The sequence below is a fragment of the Pseudorca crassidens genome, chromosome 10, assembly GCF_039906515.1.
Source record: "Pseudorca crassidens isolate mPseCra1 chromosome 10, mPseCra1.hap1, whole genome shotgun sequence".
NCBI classification, from domain to species: Eukaryota; Metazoa; Chordata; class Mammalia; order Artiodactyla; family Delphinidae; genus Pseudorca; species Pseudorca crassidens.
This window is the reverse complement of record NC_090305.1, coordinates 8,129,422-8,148,610: the sequence shown is the minus strand read 5'-3', so window position 1 is coordinate 8,148,610 and position 19,189 is coordinate 8,129,422. Positions and strand designations below refer to the sequence as shown.

Genomic DNA, 19,189 nt, shown 5'->3' with positions numbered 1-19,189 from the left:
TTCCACTGGTGTGTCTTGTGCTGTTACGGTGATAACTGTGACAATGGCAACACTGATATGACCAGAGTAAAATAGTAACCCAAGTCAATACACTGCTGATCACCAAGGGCAAAAGTCTCTTGTCATCTATCACTTTAATTTGAAATTCCCATTGCCTCGTAGACCTCACTGGGAACACTGTATACATTTGTGAAGATTAGTCTCTTTTTCCATGACTTAAATCTAGGGATGATTCAATTTTGTATTCCCCTACGGTGTAATCATGAAACATTTTGAAAGCAAACAGCCTTGAGATCTGTGATCACCAAGACAGAAACATCCTCATCCTATTTGGAAGGAAGCAGGAATGGGCTGTTTTGTTCTTGTTTCTGCTGCCTTGTCTCCCGAATTCCTAGTTATCTTTGATTGTGTGTTGGACATCTGTGGTTTTTAAAAAATATTTGCAGAAATAATACAAGGCCTGTAAAGCTGTTCAGAGAGAGTAAAAATCCAGAGAGAATTTTACCTGCTCTGCCAGCCTCACAGACACACATAAATCTGATTTCAGGCTTTGAGATGTCCTCGCCAAGCCTGATGACGCAAAACCTAGCTTTAGCCTGTACAAGGGTAGGTTCACTTCCAGCTACTCCTTACTTTCGCATGTGGCCCTTAGGGTCCCAACCCAAACTGCGGGTTGGTTATCAGGGTCCCTACCTTGGTGAGCCCTAGAGTCCAATGTTTCCCTTCCCCCATAGAAGCTGAAAAAACACAGTGTAGCCCCTCAGACCTGTCTTAGATCAGCAAATGCCGCCAGAGAAAAAGCAGCCTCAAAATGTGGGCTCCCCTCTATGAATTCCTTCTCCACTTGTCAGTTTTGACCTGGTAATCCTTTACTATCTTTTAACTTTTGATGTTATCAAGAAGAGTTTTCATATATTCTCCTCACTTTTTTAAAGCTGTCTTCATTAGGGGGATTGATCTGAATTACCTAGTCCACAGTTTAAGCCCAAAAGTAAACTCTGCTTAACCTAGGTAACAATTATGATAAAAATAGCTGAGGCCTACGGGTTTATGCTTTGCCAGGTACTTTATGTACTTGGTCTCATTTAATACTCCTAATAGCCTCTAAGTATTATTACTTCTGTTTTACTAATGAGGAAACAGGCCAGGAAATACCTTGGTCATGTCGTCACAGCTGCTAAGTGGTAGAGCAAGGATCTAGATCCAGTTCTGCCTGGGTCCAGCTTACGTTCTCAATCACTCCCCTCATCAGACCTAATCCTTTCAATGAGCCAAAGACCCAATGTGGCCTTGGCCTTTGGTAGAAGACTTCATGCAACACGGGCCTGTCGCATATTTTCAGAACTAGAGAAAGTATGACTCCTCTTCCTTTCTATTGTATTTTTTTTTTCTGATGTTAAGGTAAAAAGCAGAGTTAGTTTTCATTTCTTTTTGTAAAACTCCCCCATATATTTCTGGCTTGTGGCTGAGAAGAACGCAGGTGTTTGGGTCACATGCAAGCTCTAGATTGAGGAAAAGGAAACCATCTAGTGGCCCTTCTTTGCCGCCATCCAACCGTGGTTTGCACCAGATAGTGGTGCAGGTGATAATTCTTCCATGGTGTCTGATTTCTCAACTTTACCTAACATTCACCCTGCTTTCTTGGCCACGCCACTTGCCCAGCACTACCATGCATGGCTGATAAAGACATGTCCCTTATCCCATGGGCCCCGCTCATCCTAGAGCTGACTTACCTGGAAACCAACCTCATCCTCTACAGGCAGACCTGTTTAGTGTCCTCTCCAGATCCACACCAGTTTGCTTAAGAAAAGCCTTGAGTTTTCCTTTAGTTCATTAATATATTCAGTCAATACGTTTATCTAAGATCTACTATATTCAAGGCACTGTGCTAGGCCCTGCTGTTTATATACAAATGGAGGAGAAATGGTCTCTGTCTCCACAATGCGAAGAGAAGAGATGGTCTGAAACAGTGAAACCTCAAGGGTTAAGCAGTGTTAGAGATGTATATGCACACGTGGAAGTTTCCAAGGACGGAGATATTGTATCTGTCTGAGAAAGGCTTTGTGGGAGAGAGGCACTCAGGTTGGCCCTGAAAATTGAATGAAGTTTGCACATGAGGAAAGAAAGATGAGCGTCTTGGACAAAGACACAGTGTGAGTGAAGACGCAGAGGTGTGGCACGCAGGGCACCTGTGAAAAATGGAGTGGTTCAGTCTTGCCAAAGCACAGAACTAGTGAAGAGCTTTCAGGTCCTGCCCTCGGACTGAGAAGGAAGGAAGAAATACACAGATGAAAGCAAGGACTGGGCACCCTGGGGGCCAGAGACGTGTCGTTTGGCCAAGATGCTGTTTGAAATATTTGAGCCAATTTCCAAAATCAGATATCACATAAAAATCCAGATTTCTTTTTTCTTTAATCATTTAAATTTTATTTATTTTTTACACAGCAGGTTCTTATTAGCTATCTATTTTATACATATTAGTGTATACATGTCAATGCCAATCTCCCAATTCATCTCACTACCACCCCCCACCTCCAGTTTCCCCCCTTGGTGTCCATACGTTTCTTCTCTACATCTGTGTCTCTATTTCTGCCCTGCAAACCAGTTCATCTGTACCATTTTTCTAGCTTCCACATATATGCATTAATATATATTTGTTTTTCTCTTGCTGACTTACTTCACTGTGTATGACAGTCTCTAGATCCATCCACATCTCTACAAATGACCCAATTTCGTTCCTTTTTATGGCTGAGTAATATTCCATTGTATCTATGTACCACATCTTCTTTATCCATTCGTCTGTCGATGAGCATTTCGGTTGCTTCCATGACCTGGCTATTGTGAATAGTGCTGCAATGAACATTGGGGTGCATGTGTCTTTTTGAATTACAGTTTTCTCTGAGTATATGCCCAGCAGTGGGATTGCTGGGTCATATGGTAAATCTATTTTTAGTTTTTTAAGGAACCTCCCTCTGACTTCTCATGAAAATTGGAAAGATCTGGCAACACAGGGCGTATTTTTTCAGGATAGTGGTCGGCTGGAGCTGAGGACTGGCTGCCACCTTTCAAAGAGTACGAATTCTGTGCCCCCAACACAGGGTCCCGGCTTATCTCTCCCTTCACCCAGCCTGCTCAGCCCACAGGCATCTAAGCGTAAGGCCCTGGCTCTGCTACAGGTGCAGACTCAAGCCAACTGAATGTGGAGACACGAATGACAGACCTCAGGGCTCTGTCCCAGCCCACTGACTCTCACACCTGATGGTTTTCAGGGTTCCCTAGCCCTCGCTGCTACCCCAGACACAGACTCCCTTTTCAAATTTCAGCATGCACGGCTCTCAAAATTATGAGACTCAGAAGTCTTAACAGCATCTCTAAAAAGCTCGTGCTGCCCAGAATCTGAGGCTCAAAATGGTGTGAATCAAAGTGTGTGTGTGGGGGGGGTAAGTCATGTTTGTTTGTTTGTTTTCTACAAGCGGAATTGGTAGAGAGCTAACGTGACCCCAGTCTCCAGGCTTTAGATCCTCCCCTGCCGGGGTCCGGCCTCCGAGATTTAGTCCGTGGACTCTTCCCTTTCTAAACGTCTATAGTCTGCCCTTCTCTGCTTCATAGCTCTTCTCAAAGTGTCCCCCTTCAGACTCTTCCATTAGTTGACAAGAACAGTATACTAACGTCCAAGGAAGGTTGGATCCCTCATCTGGACAGAAAATCCATATTTGGACAATGCACATCCTCTGCAGGGCAACCAGGAAAGTAGTCGGTCATAGAGCCCTGGGGAGCCCACGGTTCAGCCCCCTTTGTGGCAACGCTAAAGAGCTAAGAGGTCAGTTTGGTAATTCCTAAGGCTAAGCCCTTATAACTATAAATAAATACGCAGAATGAAAGGAATGCAGGAAAGAAAAACAAATGGAGGAAAAAAGGAAATGAAAAACCTGACTTGATTTCATTGAGAAAATTAGTTTTTAAGATGCCGTTTGTGTAGCAATTACATCAGTGCCTTGCCGTGCAAATGCCCAGGAGATTTCTTCCCAAATGTACATCCCCTTAGCTAGACCTTGGTGTTCCTCATAGGCTGAGGTTCAGTAATCCTGGGAAAGTAGAAAGGTTTTTGTGGACTGTGTCAAGCAGGAAGAAAAGGCCTTATGAACCACAAAACTGGATACTTTGTAAGGTACAGAACAGTCAGCACTTTCCTCTGAGGAGAGAACACACAATTGGCATGAAAGTGACCCAAGCAATGGGGTGAGTTGGAGAAGGTCCAAAAGTAGAGGAGGTCCAGCTTCTTTTGTTCTCTGGGGCGTCACAAAGGGGCTTACTCTGTGCCCTGCCTGTGTCTGACCAGATGCACAGCCCCGGTCCCATTTCCACGCCATTTGTGGACCGATGCGAATTGGATAGTAACATCAGGATGCTGGCAACGGGGAAGGTTGTACTTTGTTGGCTTTTTCCCCCTGTGGTTTTTCACCATCTGTTTCTTTTAATGCATAAACAAGGAAAATGACTGGTTTGGAATGCAAAGTTTTTAAAAAACCAGATGACCACAGGCATCCTCTAAATGAGAAAGAGAGAGCACGCGGGGGGTTCTGTGACATTTGTCAGGAAGTGAGACCTTAAATACTGGGAAGCATTAATGCTCCCGGCCAGGGACGATCTGCAAAGGCAGGGCAGAGCCTCGCTGGCGACCCGCCTTCCTGAGGTTGTGCCTTATGTTTACATGTCACCAAGCGCTATTTTCAGATACTAGCACCACCCCATCTATCTCCCAGCCCCGCTCCCTTTTTTAAACTAAAGATGAAACCCGTCTGCTGGCCTTCAGCATAACCAGCCTTGGTTTTCCATTAGCGTTATTACTAACTTGGCAACCTTGGATAGAAGCCACTCTTAGAAACTTGTAGACTGAACAAAAGCTGCGCTGTGAGCAGGTTTTATTAAACAGCCAAAACAGAGAGCTATAAATAGAGGAGCTGATGAGATAGACCAAGAGAAGATGCTTCATTTCTCTCCTGGACAATAGCGAGTGAAGAAAAAAATTATATAAGGGCATTGGGAACACAGTGTATCTTTCTTGAGCAAAGAGCAGCCTGCTTTAAAAAGGAAGATTTGCTCTGCACAGCACAGTAGCCACTTTGTAAACTGGTTCTGTATGTTGCATGCCAACAAACCTTAAAGCAAGAGATTCCTTTTTCAAACCCTAGGCAGTGGCGAGATTGGATGGGATGGTGGCTGCATACTAATCTCGTTTACCTTCATTGCAAGCCATAATCAGCTACAAGCACCAGGGGTTTAAAAGCAAATTGAACCCGGGCACTTAGAGCCCCCAGGGAGAAGGGCACTGGTGCATTTGGCTGAGTTCCACCCATTTCGGGGTAAGATGGATATGAGCATTTTTTGCATAGTTTAGCAGGCAGCCTGACGCCAGAGTTTTCACATTAGAGAAAGGATAAAAGATGATGGTTTCTTAGAGAACAACAAACTCTTCCTAATTTGCAGTGTCTGTTCTCACAAATGTCATGAGCAATACTTAGGTGGGTGCTGTTAGCATTCGGGGGACAGGGGTTAGGCAGAAACAAGACCCTAGTCGTTTAGAAGCTTTGGGGGGATTAAATATATTTTCAGAGGAGTTTAAGTTCCAGTCGTTTCTCTACCTGTGCTTAGGACACAATGAAGTGTGTAGATATGAAAATGCGAGCCTGTCGGGTAAGATTTGTTTCATTGACATTGGTTCCAGATGCTCGAGCTGCGATGAGTGTACTTGACTTTTGACATCACTTGGACGTAGGTACCGTCTGGATGTTTGCTTCCCCGGTGGAAATGGGAAAATGATTAGACCTCAGCTCTCTTCCTGGTCGGCTCCCAGACTCAGTATTTCATGTGTTTCATTCGTTAAAATGAAAGCTCCTGCAGGCTTCTAAGGGCAGCGCTGTGTGAACCTTCATAAAAGTACTCTAGTGGCCTATGGAATTTTAGTTATAATCATAATAACGTCAGATGAAGAGGCTTCCTGGGGAAGGTATGAGAGGAATTTTAAGTGGCCGAACTCTATTTACAAATAGTTTCAGAGCCTTTTTTTTTTTTTTTTAAATGCTGTGCTTTTGATGCTCCAAAGGGTTGATCTAGGACTTTCATGATTCAAACATGATTCTCCTTTCAAGTACCTTTTGGGAATTCAGACTTTATCTGACTAACTTTGAGGTGATTTTGTTACCACGAGGAATGGGGACAGAGGTATTTCAGGGAATGTTCTTCACTGGGATTCAAGAGGGATTTAAAAGTTTACCGTTGTCTCCTTCCTTTTGTCTCCTCCCTCTTTCTTTGTGTGTGTGTGTGTGTGTGTGTGTGTTGTGGGTTTTTTTTCTTTCTTTCTTTTTAGTTGGGTGAAAGATGAGGGTGGAGTGTCTGATTAGGAGGCTAGGAGATGCCCTCAGGACTCGGCTTGGAATTTTACCCCCGTGTCTTCCTGTCCACAGGTGATCACGCCGATGAGGACAGGCCACGGCTATGTGTACGAGTACCCGTCCAGATACCAAAAGGACGTCTATGATGTCCCTCCTTCCCAGACCGCTCACGGGGTGCGTACCAGAAATGTGGTCACTGGGGAAGAGGGCGGCTTTGCTTCAGGGCTACAGAGGAAAGGGAAGTTCACAAAATATGTACAGGTCATGGGACGCTTTATTTAGGTTGTCTGTCCAGGGGCCGTTTTAGCCAATGTTTTAAGGTATGTTTTCTGGCTTTGCTTTAGTAGGGCATCGAGGCTTTGATCTAACAAAGCTCTTACTGCTTATCAATTTATCAGCAGCGTAAAATTTAACCTACAATTTAAAATACAGACAGTGCAGGCAGTTTACCTAAGATCATTTTTATATACACTCTAAGTCAAAGAATACAAAATTGAAAAAGAAAAATTCCATCAATCCTTTATTACATAGAATTCAGCCAAAGAGCAAGGGAACACATAACCTGGTAAATAAATCCGTCATTAAAAGCTTAGTACATAAAAAATGACACGTATAAGCCATTTCCGTGCCGGGTAACTCTGGGGGGGTGTTTCTCTTCAGGTGTACGACATCCCACCGTCGTCTGTGAAAGGCCCCGTGTTCTCAGTCCCAGTGGGAGAGATAAAACCTCAAGGGGTCTATGACATCCCTCCTACCAAAGGGGTAAGTGAGCTGCTACAGAGCAGCAAAAAACGTGTGTGTGTGTGTGTGTGTGTGTGTGTGTGCGTGTGTGCGTGTGTGTACTGGGATAAACAAACCAAAGAGGAGAAGCTAGCCTTTGTAAGAGAGTACAGGGAGGGAAGAGAAGGGGGGAGGGAGGAAGAACCGGCAATAAAGATAATTCTAGGAATTCCATATTTAGGGGCCCACACTAAAAAAATGGGGAGTCGGTAAGGAGAGCCAATAAGAAGGTAATCAATTCCGTTTGGCAAGCGACTGCTGTATCTCATATAGCTCACGTTTATATAGGGTGTCACAGCTTACTCAGGCCGTACATATATGGGCTAACGCATCGGACTCATTCTGCCCAGGAAGTACAGTTATCCTGATTCTGCAGATGAGGGAACCGTGTCTCAGAACACTGAAGCGGCTTATTGGGCAGCACACGGCTTACAGGTCCGGGAGAGACCCTAGGCCTCCTGACGCCTGGCCGGGGCTGCTGATGCATCACCTGCCCTCCCAGCCTGCAGCAGCTGAGGAAGGAGCCCCAGGAGGCGCTCAGCAACGCAGGCCCAGGAGAGCAGCGCAGGCAGGAGGGTTCCACGCAGAGCAGCGTGGAGGCCAGGGGAGGATGCACTTGTCAAAGGGCGGGGGAGGTGAGGGCAGGGAGACGCTTAGGGGTGGAGGGCGAGCGAGAGGGAGGCAGCACCTGGCCCTCATCCTGACGTACCGCTCAGCTTCCGCACCGTCACGTGAGCCAACTGAGCGAATAACAGCTTCGCTCTCCACTTGCTTTTCAGGGATACGCCATTCCACCTCCTGCCTGCAGAGATGAGGCCGGGCTTAGGGAGAAAGAATACGACTTTCCCCCTCCGATGAGACACGCCGGCCGGCCCGACAGCAGACCCGAGGGCGTTTATGACATCCCCCCAGCCGGCACCAAGCCCCTGGGGAAGGACCTTCACGCTAAATATAATGGCGACGCTGCAGCGGAGCTGGCGCCACGGAGACACCAAAGCATTTCCCTGAGCCACCCGGCCCCGCAGCTGCGCCAGCCCGGGGGCTCCCAGAACGACGCCTACGATGTCCCCCGGGGGGTCCAGTTTCTGGCACCACCAGCAGAAGCTGGCGGGAAAGCAAACCTCGAAGAGAGAGACGGGGTTTACGACGTGCCGCTGCGCAACCCGCCGGACGCCAAAGGCTCCCAGGATGTGGTGGACGGCATCAACCGGCTCTCCTTCTCCAGCACCGGCAGCACCATGTCCACGTCCTCCACCACCTCGAAGGAATCTTCGCTGTCTGCCTCCCCGTCCCAGGACAGAAGGCTCTTCCTGGATCCAGACACGGCCATCGAGAGGCTCCACCGGCTGCAGCAGGCCCTGGAGATGGGCGTCTCGGGCCTGATGGCGCTGGTCACCACCGACTGGCGGGGCTACGGGTACATGGAGCGACATGTCAACGAGGTCCGCGCCGCTGTGGACAGGGTGGAGCTGGCCCTGAGGGACTACCTGCACTTCGCCAAGGGGGCCACGGCCAACGCCTCCTGCCTGCCGGAGCCCCCCCTCCACAACAAGATGAAGCGGGAGCTCCAGAGGCTGGAGGACTCCCATCAGATCCTGAGCCAGACCAGCCATGACTTAAACGAGTGCAGCTGGTCCCTGAACGTTCTGGCCGTCAACAAGCCCCAAAACAAATGGGATGACCTGGACCGGTTCGTGATGGTGGCAAAGACAGTGCCAGACGATGCCAAGCAGCTGACCACGACCATCAACACCAACGCGGAGGCCCTCTTCAAGCCGGGCCCTGGCAGCTCGCATGGGAAGAGCGGGCCTGAGAGCATCACGAACTCCGCGGAGTGCCCACACGCCAGCTCCCAGGTACAGCGGCTGCATCCCGGGGACCACAAGGCTCCAGCCCTCAACAAGCCACTGCCCTCAAGCCTGGGCAAGGACCAGCCCCCTGACTGTAGCAGCAGTGACGGCTCTGAACGGAGCTGGATGGATGATTACGACTATGTCCACCTCCAGGTAAAGAACCAGACTCCTACGGCACCTACACTCACATGCAGGGGCCTGGGGCTAATGCCTATAAGGCTGGTAGCTAGACTACCAGAGCCGAGACCAAGATTAATGTTCAGAAACACGATGAATGATTCACAGATTGGAGGCAATGTTGTCCAGTAGGAAGAATACTGGCCTGAGAGTCCTGAGTCCTCTAGACTTTTCCGTGACACTGTGTCACCAGCTTCTGTAACCTCATGTCACTGCCTCATTTGCAGAATGAATGAAGTGCAGGGGTGGATCAGATCTGATAGATATGCCTCAGGCGAGCAGGAGGAGACTCCCCAAGTAGGTTAGCGGGCCGCAAATAGACATGCCAGCTCCACTTCTGTTTGCATTTCATGATACGGTTCTGCACGATACTTTATTTGGAAAAAAGAAGTAGGGCGAGGGGTGTTTCACGGTTAAGGAAAAAGATTTGAAAACCTCTGAATTTCTAAGGTCCCTTCAGCTCTATACTGTGTATGTGTGTAGAATTACTCACAGAGAAACTTAACCCCACCATAGGCTGACCTTGAAGAGCACTGGGCATTTGCCAATTGACCTAGATAGAACTTAACGGCATAGGGAAATCGGGCCGTCACAGTCTGTGTCCTCCAGGTGGAAATTCCACCAGGTTGACTCAGGATCCTGACAGCTTTCCCTTCGGGGGATTAAAACATTCTACAAGATCCATTATTTAGAATTTGCTTCACTATCTTATTCTGCCATTCTTTTCATTTGACTGACAGCCGCGAAGTCTCCTGAGGATTATTACACACAGTTCCTTTGCCTACAACCAGGGAGTGGAGAGCAGAGCCACACCTTGTGCTGAAAAGAAGTATGGGGAGAGAGTAGACCGAGGCATTAAACACTGACCTGGCTGGTTGTCCAACTCTGCCTCTTGGGAGATGCTAATTTGGTGTAGAGCTGTAGATGATTGAAAGCAACTAGAAATACAGTGTGGACCATGTTTAGACCCCCGTTGGGGGGTTTATGGGTTTGCATATAATCTATTAGAAAAGAGCCCTGAGAAAAAGTACCGCGTACGGAGGTTTGAAGGGGGCCATGGTTAACCTCCAAAAACGGTAAAGTGGAGCGGACAGCGTGACACCCCACATGCTAATGGGTTTTAGTTTTCGGTTCTCATCCGCACAGTGACTCTGGAAGTCTGGCCGAGAAGCCCTGCCTGGGGTTCACAGGGCCTAACTGGGCATGCAGGAAATTGCCAAGGCAGCGGAAAATAGAAGCGTATTCACGTGTCTGTCGATGAAACTGTTAGCATAAGCGAATCCTAGTGGTGACGTCATGTTTTCTTTATGTTGGAAAATAATAGGGTAAGGAGGAGTTTGAGAGGCAACAGAAGGAGCTCTTGGAAAAAGAAAACATCATCAAACAGAACAAGATGCAGCTGGAACATCATCAGGTACGTTCGATCAGAACAAAAACTACTTGGTATTGAAAAGATTTCCCACTTAATAAGGAAACTGTAACCTCAGAAGATCATGGTTTTGATCCTCCCAGTACACTTTGGCATAAACAAGCTCCAAGGCACATAATAGGGTATAAGGACAAAGAGAAGGTCTATGGCCTTAGTAATCTAGCTGGGTGTACCTGGACCATGTCCAAATACAGTTTTTCCAGGCTAAGCCTGTACATCTAACTTATTAGGACTATTGGGCTAAGGCGGTTGGTCTCAAGGAGTAAGACGCACTCAAGCTGGCCCAAGCAAACAGGTGTTGTAGTAAAGCCACAATAGGGGAATCCGGGAACAGAAAATGAAGCTATAGCCATGTCTTAAGGCACTAGGACTGTCAGTGTCCTCTCCTTCCTGGACTTACTTGGTGTCTCTCTAAGTTGACTTCCTTGGCCTCTATTTGGTAGTTTCCTCTGATTATCTATTCATTTGGTTCCCCTGTAACTTTACAGAACCCACAGCTGGACACTCAAAGCCTTTCCTATATATAGTTTTTCATCTCAGCTTCCTCGCTAATAGTCAGCCCCTTCTGTGGTTTATCAAATTCCTTAAAAAAGAGTCTGGGCCATTATCCATCTATCTATCTCCCTCTGTCTCTCTGTCTCTATCATCTCTATCTCTGTCTCTCCCCAAGCCTGTGGCTTGGCTGTTCTTGGTCCAATCTAAGGGGAGGAGGGCAGGATCCAGTGTTTTCAACATATATCCAAGTCCATTTACTAAGGGCTTTGGGCAAGGCAGTTTCATTCAAAAGTTGGGCATGAGTGGGGCAAATAATAATGGGTATTGCTAATACAAGGGCACAAAAATAACGAGAAATGGATGGAGGATTTATAGGCCTTTTAGGATGAACTGAAATGGCATGTAGGGACATGAAATGGCGCACTGAACTCAGGAAACCAGAGTTCTAATCTGTGCTTTCTGGCCAACCAATCATATGACCTCAGGCAAGTCACTTAACCTCCCTGAACTTCCATTATTTCTCTATAAAATGAGAAAGTCCCTCTCCCCTCCGACCTAATGAGATGATATATTTATGAACATACTTGCAAAAGCATAAGCGGAATATCTTGAAGCATCGCCCTGTATCTGTTTATGTTTGCTTTGGCATTTGCCCAAGTAAGACTGCAGGGCTTTGGGGAACTTGTTGAAATCATAGTAATTCCTAAGAAGAAAACAGAGTCTACAGAAAAGGAAAGCTCGCCGTGCACTTCTCAGGGGAGAAGCTGGGTGAGGTTAACCCTGCTCAGACTCAACCCTATTTCAGGGCAGAAGACTGAGTCCTAAACTCCGGTCACAGATAGATAGTCCTTGCCTGTAAAAGAGAGCCTCTCCTGACACTTGTTGCAATAGCTGGAAATTATTATCATTGCAGTTTAAATAATACACCAGCTGGGGGCAGTGAGGAGAGAAGGGAGAAAGCTAACACTGAGTCTGACCTTGTGTGAGGCCCCTTCCTTTCGACCGCTCTGGGGGGCTAAGTGCTATGATGCACAGCCTGCGTTCAGATTCCCTTAGAGAAGTTCTCTTCCACAGTGCACATGTATTTATATGCAGTAGTCTACCCTGTAGTGCTGGATAATAACATTTATAAATGTGGACAGAAAGAGTAGGAGAAATAGAAAAGGGTCATGGATTGTCATTTATCTAAGTGCCTTGAAGGGACAAAAGGCTTTCCCCCAGAAGGAGCAAACTGTCAGTGACTGACCTGACAAAGAGATCCCCACGTTTGCTTTTCCCTGGCCACCTCTCAACACGTAATAAACATTTACCTAGAGTCTCCATTATACCAAACACTATTCTAAGCACTTTGCAAATATTAACTCATTTAACCTTCGTAAAGGTGTGGGTAACAGAGCTGGGTTTAAACCCTATGCTGCCTTCCAGCCTGAGGAGAGAAGAGACCAATCGTGTCCAGTCACAGAAGTCAGAGCTGGAGGATTCCTTAGGGACCCTCTTTGTCAGCCTGTACAGTTCACAACTTAGGAAAGCCAGGCGACTGGACAAGCCTTGGCATCTAATAAGCACCTCACACTGGGATGAAGGTCCCTGAGTTTTAACTGCGAGCCCTGGTTAATTTCCATGTCGGCACATCGCCTCATCCTTAACAAACTCGGCTTTTTCCTTCCCTGCAGCTGAGTCAGTTCCAGTTGTTGGAACAAGAAATCACAAAGCCCGTGGAGAACGACATCTCCAAGTGGAAGCCCTCCCAGAGCCTCCCAAGCACCAGCAGCGGCGTGGGCGCGCAGGACAGGCAGCTGCTGTGCTTCTACTACGACCAGTGTGAGACCCATTACATCTCCCTCCTCAACGCCATTGACGCGCTCTTCAGCTGCCTCAGCTCGGCACAGCCCCCACGGATCTTCGTGGCACACAGCAAGTTCGTCATCCTCAGCGCCCACAAACTGGTGTTCATCGGAGACACGCTGACGAGGCAGGTGGCCGCCCAGGACGTTCGCAACAAAGTGATGAACTCCAGCAACCAGCTCTGCGAGCAGCTCAAGACTATAGTTTTGGCGACCAAGACGGCCGCGCTCCATTACCCCAGCACCTCCGCCCTGCAGGAGATGGTCCACCAGGTGACCGACCTGTCCAGGAACGCGCAGCTCTTCAAGCGCTCTTTGCTGGAGATGGCGACATTCTGAGCAGCAAAAGAGAGACTGACTTGGATTACTGAGGAAAACTGGAAATACTCTCTGGTTTTTGTAAATCTTATCTATTTTTGTAGATATTTTATATGAAAATGAAATATTTTAACACTTGATGGGTTAGACGACATTCAGAAATTCAGGGAACTCTGGGGAACTTTTTTTTTCCTGCGTGGTTCTTGTGTACACATCTAAGCATCTAAGACGTAAACTGTACAGAATCCTGTCTGTGTGTGTGTATGACTGTGTGTTCATGTTCGTTCATAGATGTTTGTCTGATACATTCCATTGAAAACCATGAATTAAGAAGCACCTTAGTAAGCACCTCCTAATGCTGCATTTTTTTTTTTAGAAAACATACCAGCTGGTTGTAATATTGCTCTACATATACTAGCGATTATTCTGAGCCTGTCACTCCCAAGTCTGGGAAGCACAGTATATTTGCAGGTGTGCACCTTCCAGTAAGGAAGCATGCTATGCCTTGTTTTTGTTGTTGAAACCCCTTCCAAAACTGGCTGTCTTGGGCGCGTTATTGCAAGATGCCTCATTTCTGGTTGAAAAAGCCCTCTTAGAAAGTTTCAGAAAGTATACGTTAATCCAAACTCTGACGTGTTAGGTGCTGGAGGAGTGACACGTGTACTTAGGGGCCATGTCCCCACTTAGGGTTGTTTCAGCATGGAGAGAACGTGTTTCCGCAAGGCTTTTTACTCATTGGCATTTATGAGTGACTTGGCCATGCGATTTTCCAAAGGATGTTTTTAGATTTGCAAAAAAATATATTATTTGCAGCAGGAATTCATAAAGACACATCAGACTATGACCGTCCACAAAAGGAAGGATGGGCCCATCTGCCAGTTGTAAGTAGGGGCCTTTCTGACTCTCAACATTCCCTTAGGTGCTACTACCCCATTACCTGAGGGAAACTGGCCAGTTCCTTGATCACCGAAACATTAGAGCCACAGGCCACATCCCACTCTAAGCGAATCCGGTGCTTGATCCTGTAGCCTCCCTAAAACATGCAAATGCAGACCCAGCACTCAGAGCAGCCGTATGGAGCCCATCTAGGCGTCACAGCTCTGTCTGGCCAATGACCCTGTGCACACTGCTCACCACCGTCTCCCAGCTCGGCACAGCATCCGTCCGTTCCACAGTCTGTCCTCTCGTACCTGCTGGGGTCGGCACAGCACAAACACACCACAAGCCGTCAGATTCATCACGCTTCTTACCCCAGGGGGTGAATGTAGTCACATATTACCAAGTCAAGGAGCAAATTACGGTTTATCAGTCTGGTTTTTATTTAATAATGCTATTCCAGCCGACTGGAAAACATTTTGGTTTGCGATATATGCCTTGACTTAATTGAGCTTGCTTGTTTGAAACAACCAAATCATTGGAACAGGAAAGGATTTAGGCGAGAAGGATGCATGATCTAAGTGGGATACGAAATAATCAGTGAAACTTACCCTAGAAGTGCTTTGATTCAGAACCACCGCTCTTGTAGTTCTTGATGTTCTGCTGTGCCAGAAGAAGCTGTATTGTTACAAGAAAGAAAGTGTGCGCGAAGGAAGAAGCAGGTTGCTGAAAATCAACGAAGAGGAGGTTGAAAAGTGTCCTTGTAGATTTCATTGTCTAATGTGCATCTCTTAGGAGATGACAGACTTGAGCAAAGTGGTGGCATTTCACGTGTTCCGAACCAAAATGTTCAATCTGTATCTCTCTCTCCCACATTGTATATACAGGCTGTTTTCAAATCATTAAAATTTTAGATGTCTGTTTTCATAGGCATTGGGTTTTCTTTTTCTATATTTCTTTCCTTGTCTCAAAATTAAATATTAGCTTATTTCGGCACTCCTAATATAGAAAGTTAAATTATGGAGATTTTATCGATATTATAGATCTGGATTTTTGAGTAAAATTGAGTGCTATTTTTTCATTTTGCATCATTTAAGGAAAATTCTGGAATCTGTGAACATTACCAAACCCAGACATCTGGAACAAAGCTGCTCTTCACCAGAAAGCCTCTATATTTAAATGACGGGTGGAATGATTTCTGCTACCATAATATGGATGTTGCTATTCACATGGTTTTAGAATCAAAGGGAATTGCTCGATTCATTCTGGAATGGACATCAAGAAATATTTAAAACTATACTTGATGAAAATAAGAGATTCGTAACCACATAAATTATTTTTAATGCTTGGCCCACTCTTTCACTCTGGTATCCTACTGCGAGTTACAGATAAAGTATCTGAATATACCTTGCATATACCTTTTTCCCACATCTGTAAACATTTTCAAAGAAACTGACAAGGCACTTCTTGGGAAATGGTAAGTCCTTTGAAAAAAACGGCACTAGAACAACTAGATCTCTCCATGGAAAAAGAGTGAATATTTACCTTACATCTTACAGAAAAATTAACTCACATGGATCATAGCCCTAAACGTGAAACTAAAAACTCTCCTACTTCTAGAAGAAAACACAGGGGAAAAATCTTTGTGATCTTAGGAAGACAAGCGTTCCTTAGGTAGAACAAAAAAGCGTAAATATTAAAAAAATTGATAAATTGGACTTTATCAAAATTTAAAACTTTTCTAAGAAGACCATTAAGAAAACAAAAAGTTAACCAACAAACCAGGAGAAAATATTTGTACCACATACCTCAGCTAAGGACATGTATCAGAATAAGGAAACAAGTAATTTTTTTAATTAATTAATTTATTTTTCACTGTGTTGGGTCTTCGTTGCTGCGTGGGCTTCTCATTGCAGAGGCTTCTCTTGTTGCGGAGCACGGGTTCTAGGCGCGCAGGCTCAGTAGTTGTGGCACGTGGGCTCAGTAGTTGTGGTGCACGGGCTCTAGAGCGCAGGCTCAGTAGTTGTGGTGCACGGGCTTAGTTGGTCTGCAGCATGTGGGATCTTCCCAGACCAGGGCTCGAACCCATGTCCCCTGCGTTGGTAGACAGATTCTTAACCACTGTGCCACCAGGGAAGTCCCAATAACTAAATTTTTTAACCGGGCAAAAATTTTGAACAGAAACCTCACAAAAGAAGACATGTGAGGGGACTTCTCTGGTGGTGCAGTGGATAAGAGTCCACCTGCTAATGCAGGGATCACGGGTTCAATCCCTGGTCCGGGAAGATCCTACATGCCATGGAGCAACTAAGCCCGTGCACCACAACTACTGAGCCTGCGCTCTAGAGCCCACGAGACACAACTACTAAGCCCGTGAGCCACAACTACTGAGCCCACGCGCCACAGCTACTGAAGCCCACGCGCCTAGAGCCAGTGCCCCGCAAGAAGAGAAGCCACCACAATGAGAAGCCCGCACACCGCAACAAAGAGTAGCCCACGCTCACTGCAACTAGAGAAAGCCCACGTGTAGCAATGAAGAACCAACGCAGGCAAAAAATACATAAAATTTAAAAAAATAAAAAGGAACCGGTAAAATTTTTAAAAAAAACGTGAACAGACAATAAGTAAATGAAATACAAACCCACCAAATAGAATCATTAAAGTTAAAAAGATGAGCCATACCAACTGTTGGTGAGAAAGGGGAGCAAACAGAGCTCTCATACACTGCAGGGGAGAATGCACAACAGTACAAACACTTTGGAAAATAGGTTGGCGGTTTAAAAAACAAAATTAAATGTATGCCTACCATAGGACCTAGGAATTCATCTCCTAGGTATTTACCCAAGAGAAATAAAAGCATGTGTCCATATAACACTTGTATAAGAATGTTTATAGCAGCTCTATTTGTAAAGCCAAAAGCTAGAAACAACCCAAATGTCTATGTGAATGAATAACCATTGTTACATATCCACACAATGGAATACTATACAGAAACAAAAAGGGGAGAAAAAGTGAAACAAAAAACAACATGAATGAACCTCCAAATCATTATGATGTGTACAAGAAGCTAGACGAAAAAGAGGACATATAGTATGTTCCATTTATACCGAATTCTAGAAAATGCAAACCACAGTGACAGACAGCAGATCAGCGGTTGCCAGGGAAGAGGAGTGGGGGGAGGAGTACATTACCAAGGAGCTCAGGAAGCCTTTGGGGAAGATGATGAAAATGCCCCTTTTCTTTTTTTTTTTTAAATCGTGACCTCTCTTGTTGCGGAGCACAGGCTCCGGACGCGCAGGCTCAGTAGCTGTGGCTCACGGGCCCAGTTGTTCGGCGCCATGTGGGATCCTCCCAGACCAGGGCTCGAACCCGTGTCCCCTGCATTAGCAGGCAGATTCTCAACCACTGCGCCACCAGGGAAGCCCACCCATTTTCTTGATTGTGGTGATGGCTTCACGGGTATATGCATGTCAAAACTCATCAAATTGTACACTTGAAATGCATACAGTTTATTCTTTGTCAATTATTATTTTTTTTACGTAAATGGTCTAAACAGAACAATTAAAAGTCAGAGATTCTCAGACTGGAGTTTTTTTAAAAGCAAGACTAAATTATATGCTATTTAAAAGATGCCGGGACTTCCCTGGTGGTCCAGTGGTTGGGACTCCGCGCTCCCAATGCAGGGGGCCCGGGTTCAATCCCTGGTAGGGGAACTAGATCCCACGTGCCACAACTAAGACCCAGTACAGCCAAATAAATAAATATTTAAAAAAAAAAAAAAAAAAAAAAGATGCCCAATTTGAGTAAAAATAGATAAGTTAAAAGCAAAGAGAGAGAAATATACCATGCACATTCTAATTTTTAAAAAGAAAAGCTGGACTGACTATCAGCTGACAAAGCAGAATTCAGAACTTGGACAAAAAGGGGCATGTCATCGTGAAAGGGCCAGTTCATAAAGAAGACAAAACATTCTTAAATTCGAATGTACATAGTCATAAGGTTCAAAATATCATGAAGCAAAAACTGATAGAACTGAAAGGAGAAACGGGAAATCTGTAATTACAGGTGGAGATTGAGATAGTATCTCTCAGTACCTAATAGAACAAGTAAACAAAAAATGGTAGTAATTGGTAACAACTGGAGTCCTCTGGACCTCCCCTACATTGCTGGTAGGAATGTAAAATGGTACATCCATTTTGGAAGACAGTTTCACAATTTCTTATAAAGTTAAGTATGCACTTAGCATATAACGCAGCAATTCCAAAGGTATTTAGGCAAGAGAAATGAAAATGTATGTCCATTAACAATAAGGACCTACTGCCTATCACAGGGAGCTATGGTCAATATCTTGTAATAACCTGAAAAGAATCTTAAAAAGAATATATATAGATATAACTGAATCGCTTTGCTGTACACCTGAAACTAACACAACATTGTAAATCAACTGTACTTCAATTTTAAAAAAATTTTTAAATAAAATATATGTCTACAAAACTCACTGCTTTATTTAGCATAGTCCCAAATGGCATCAGCAGGTGAGTGGATAAATAAATGTGGTCTCTTCATACAATGGAATACTGTTCAGCACTAAAAAGGAGGGAACTAGTTACATATGTAACAGCATGAATGGATCAACCTTACAAACATTACGCTGAGAAAAAGCCAGGTAAATGAAGAGTATGTACGTATGAAGCTCTAGAAAACACAAATCTAATGCATAGTAACAAATCAAATCAGTGATTTCCTGAAATCAGGATTGGGAATTAGGAATTCTCTGGAAAAGAACACAAAGGAACCTTTAGGTGTGATGGCTATGTTTTATCTCAGTGCTATATGTATGTTTTATATCAGTGCCGTGTGTGTGTGTGTCGGTGTGTATTTTTAATTTTCACTGTCTGATACAGTAGACAATAATCACATGTGGCTATTAAGCTTATGAAATGTGATGAGTACAACTGAGGAACTGTTTTTAATTTTAGTTAATTTTAATTTAAATAGCCACATGTGGTGAGTGGCCACTGTTTT

The 19,189-nt window shown here is 45.2% G+C and overlaps 1 protein-coding gene across 1 annotated transcript in view; it reads left to right on the top strand.

The window, feature by feature from the left end:
• NEDD9 (neural precursor cell expressed, developmentally down-regulated 9) overlaps positions 1–15,093 on the top strand; it is a 44,853-nt gene extending 29,760 nt beyond the window's left edge. Inside the window, exons 3-7 of the mRNA XM_067751993.1 lie at positions 6,465–6,566; positions 7,053–7,154; positions 7,952–9,178; positions 10,527–10,616; positions 12,800–15,093. Of these exons, the coding sequence (XP_067608094.1) occupies positions 6,465–6,566; positions 7,053–7,154; positions 7,952–9,178; positions 10,527–10,616; positions 12,800–13,309 (2,031 nt within the window). The 3' untranslated portion in view covers positions 13,310–15,093. The remainder of the gene's footprint in view (positions 1–6,464; positions 6,567–7,052; positions 7,155–7,951; positions 9,179–10,526; positions 10,617–12,799) is intronic.
• Positions 15,094–19,189: the final 4,096 nt, after the last annotated feature.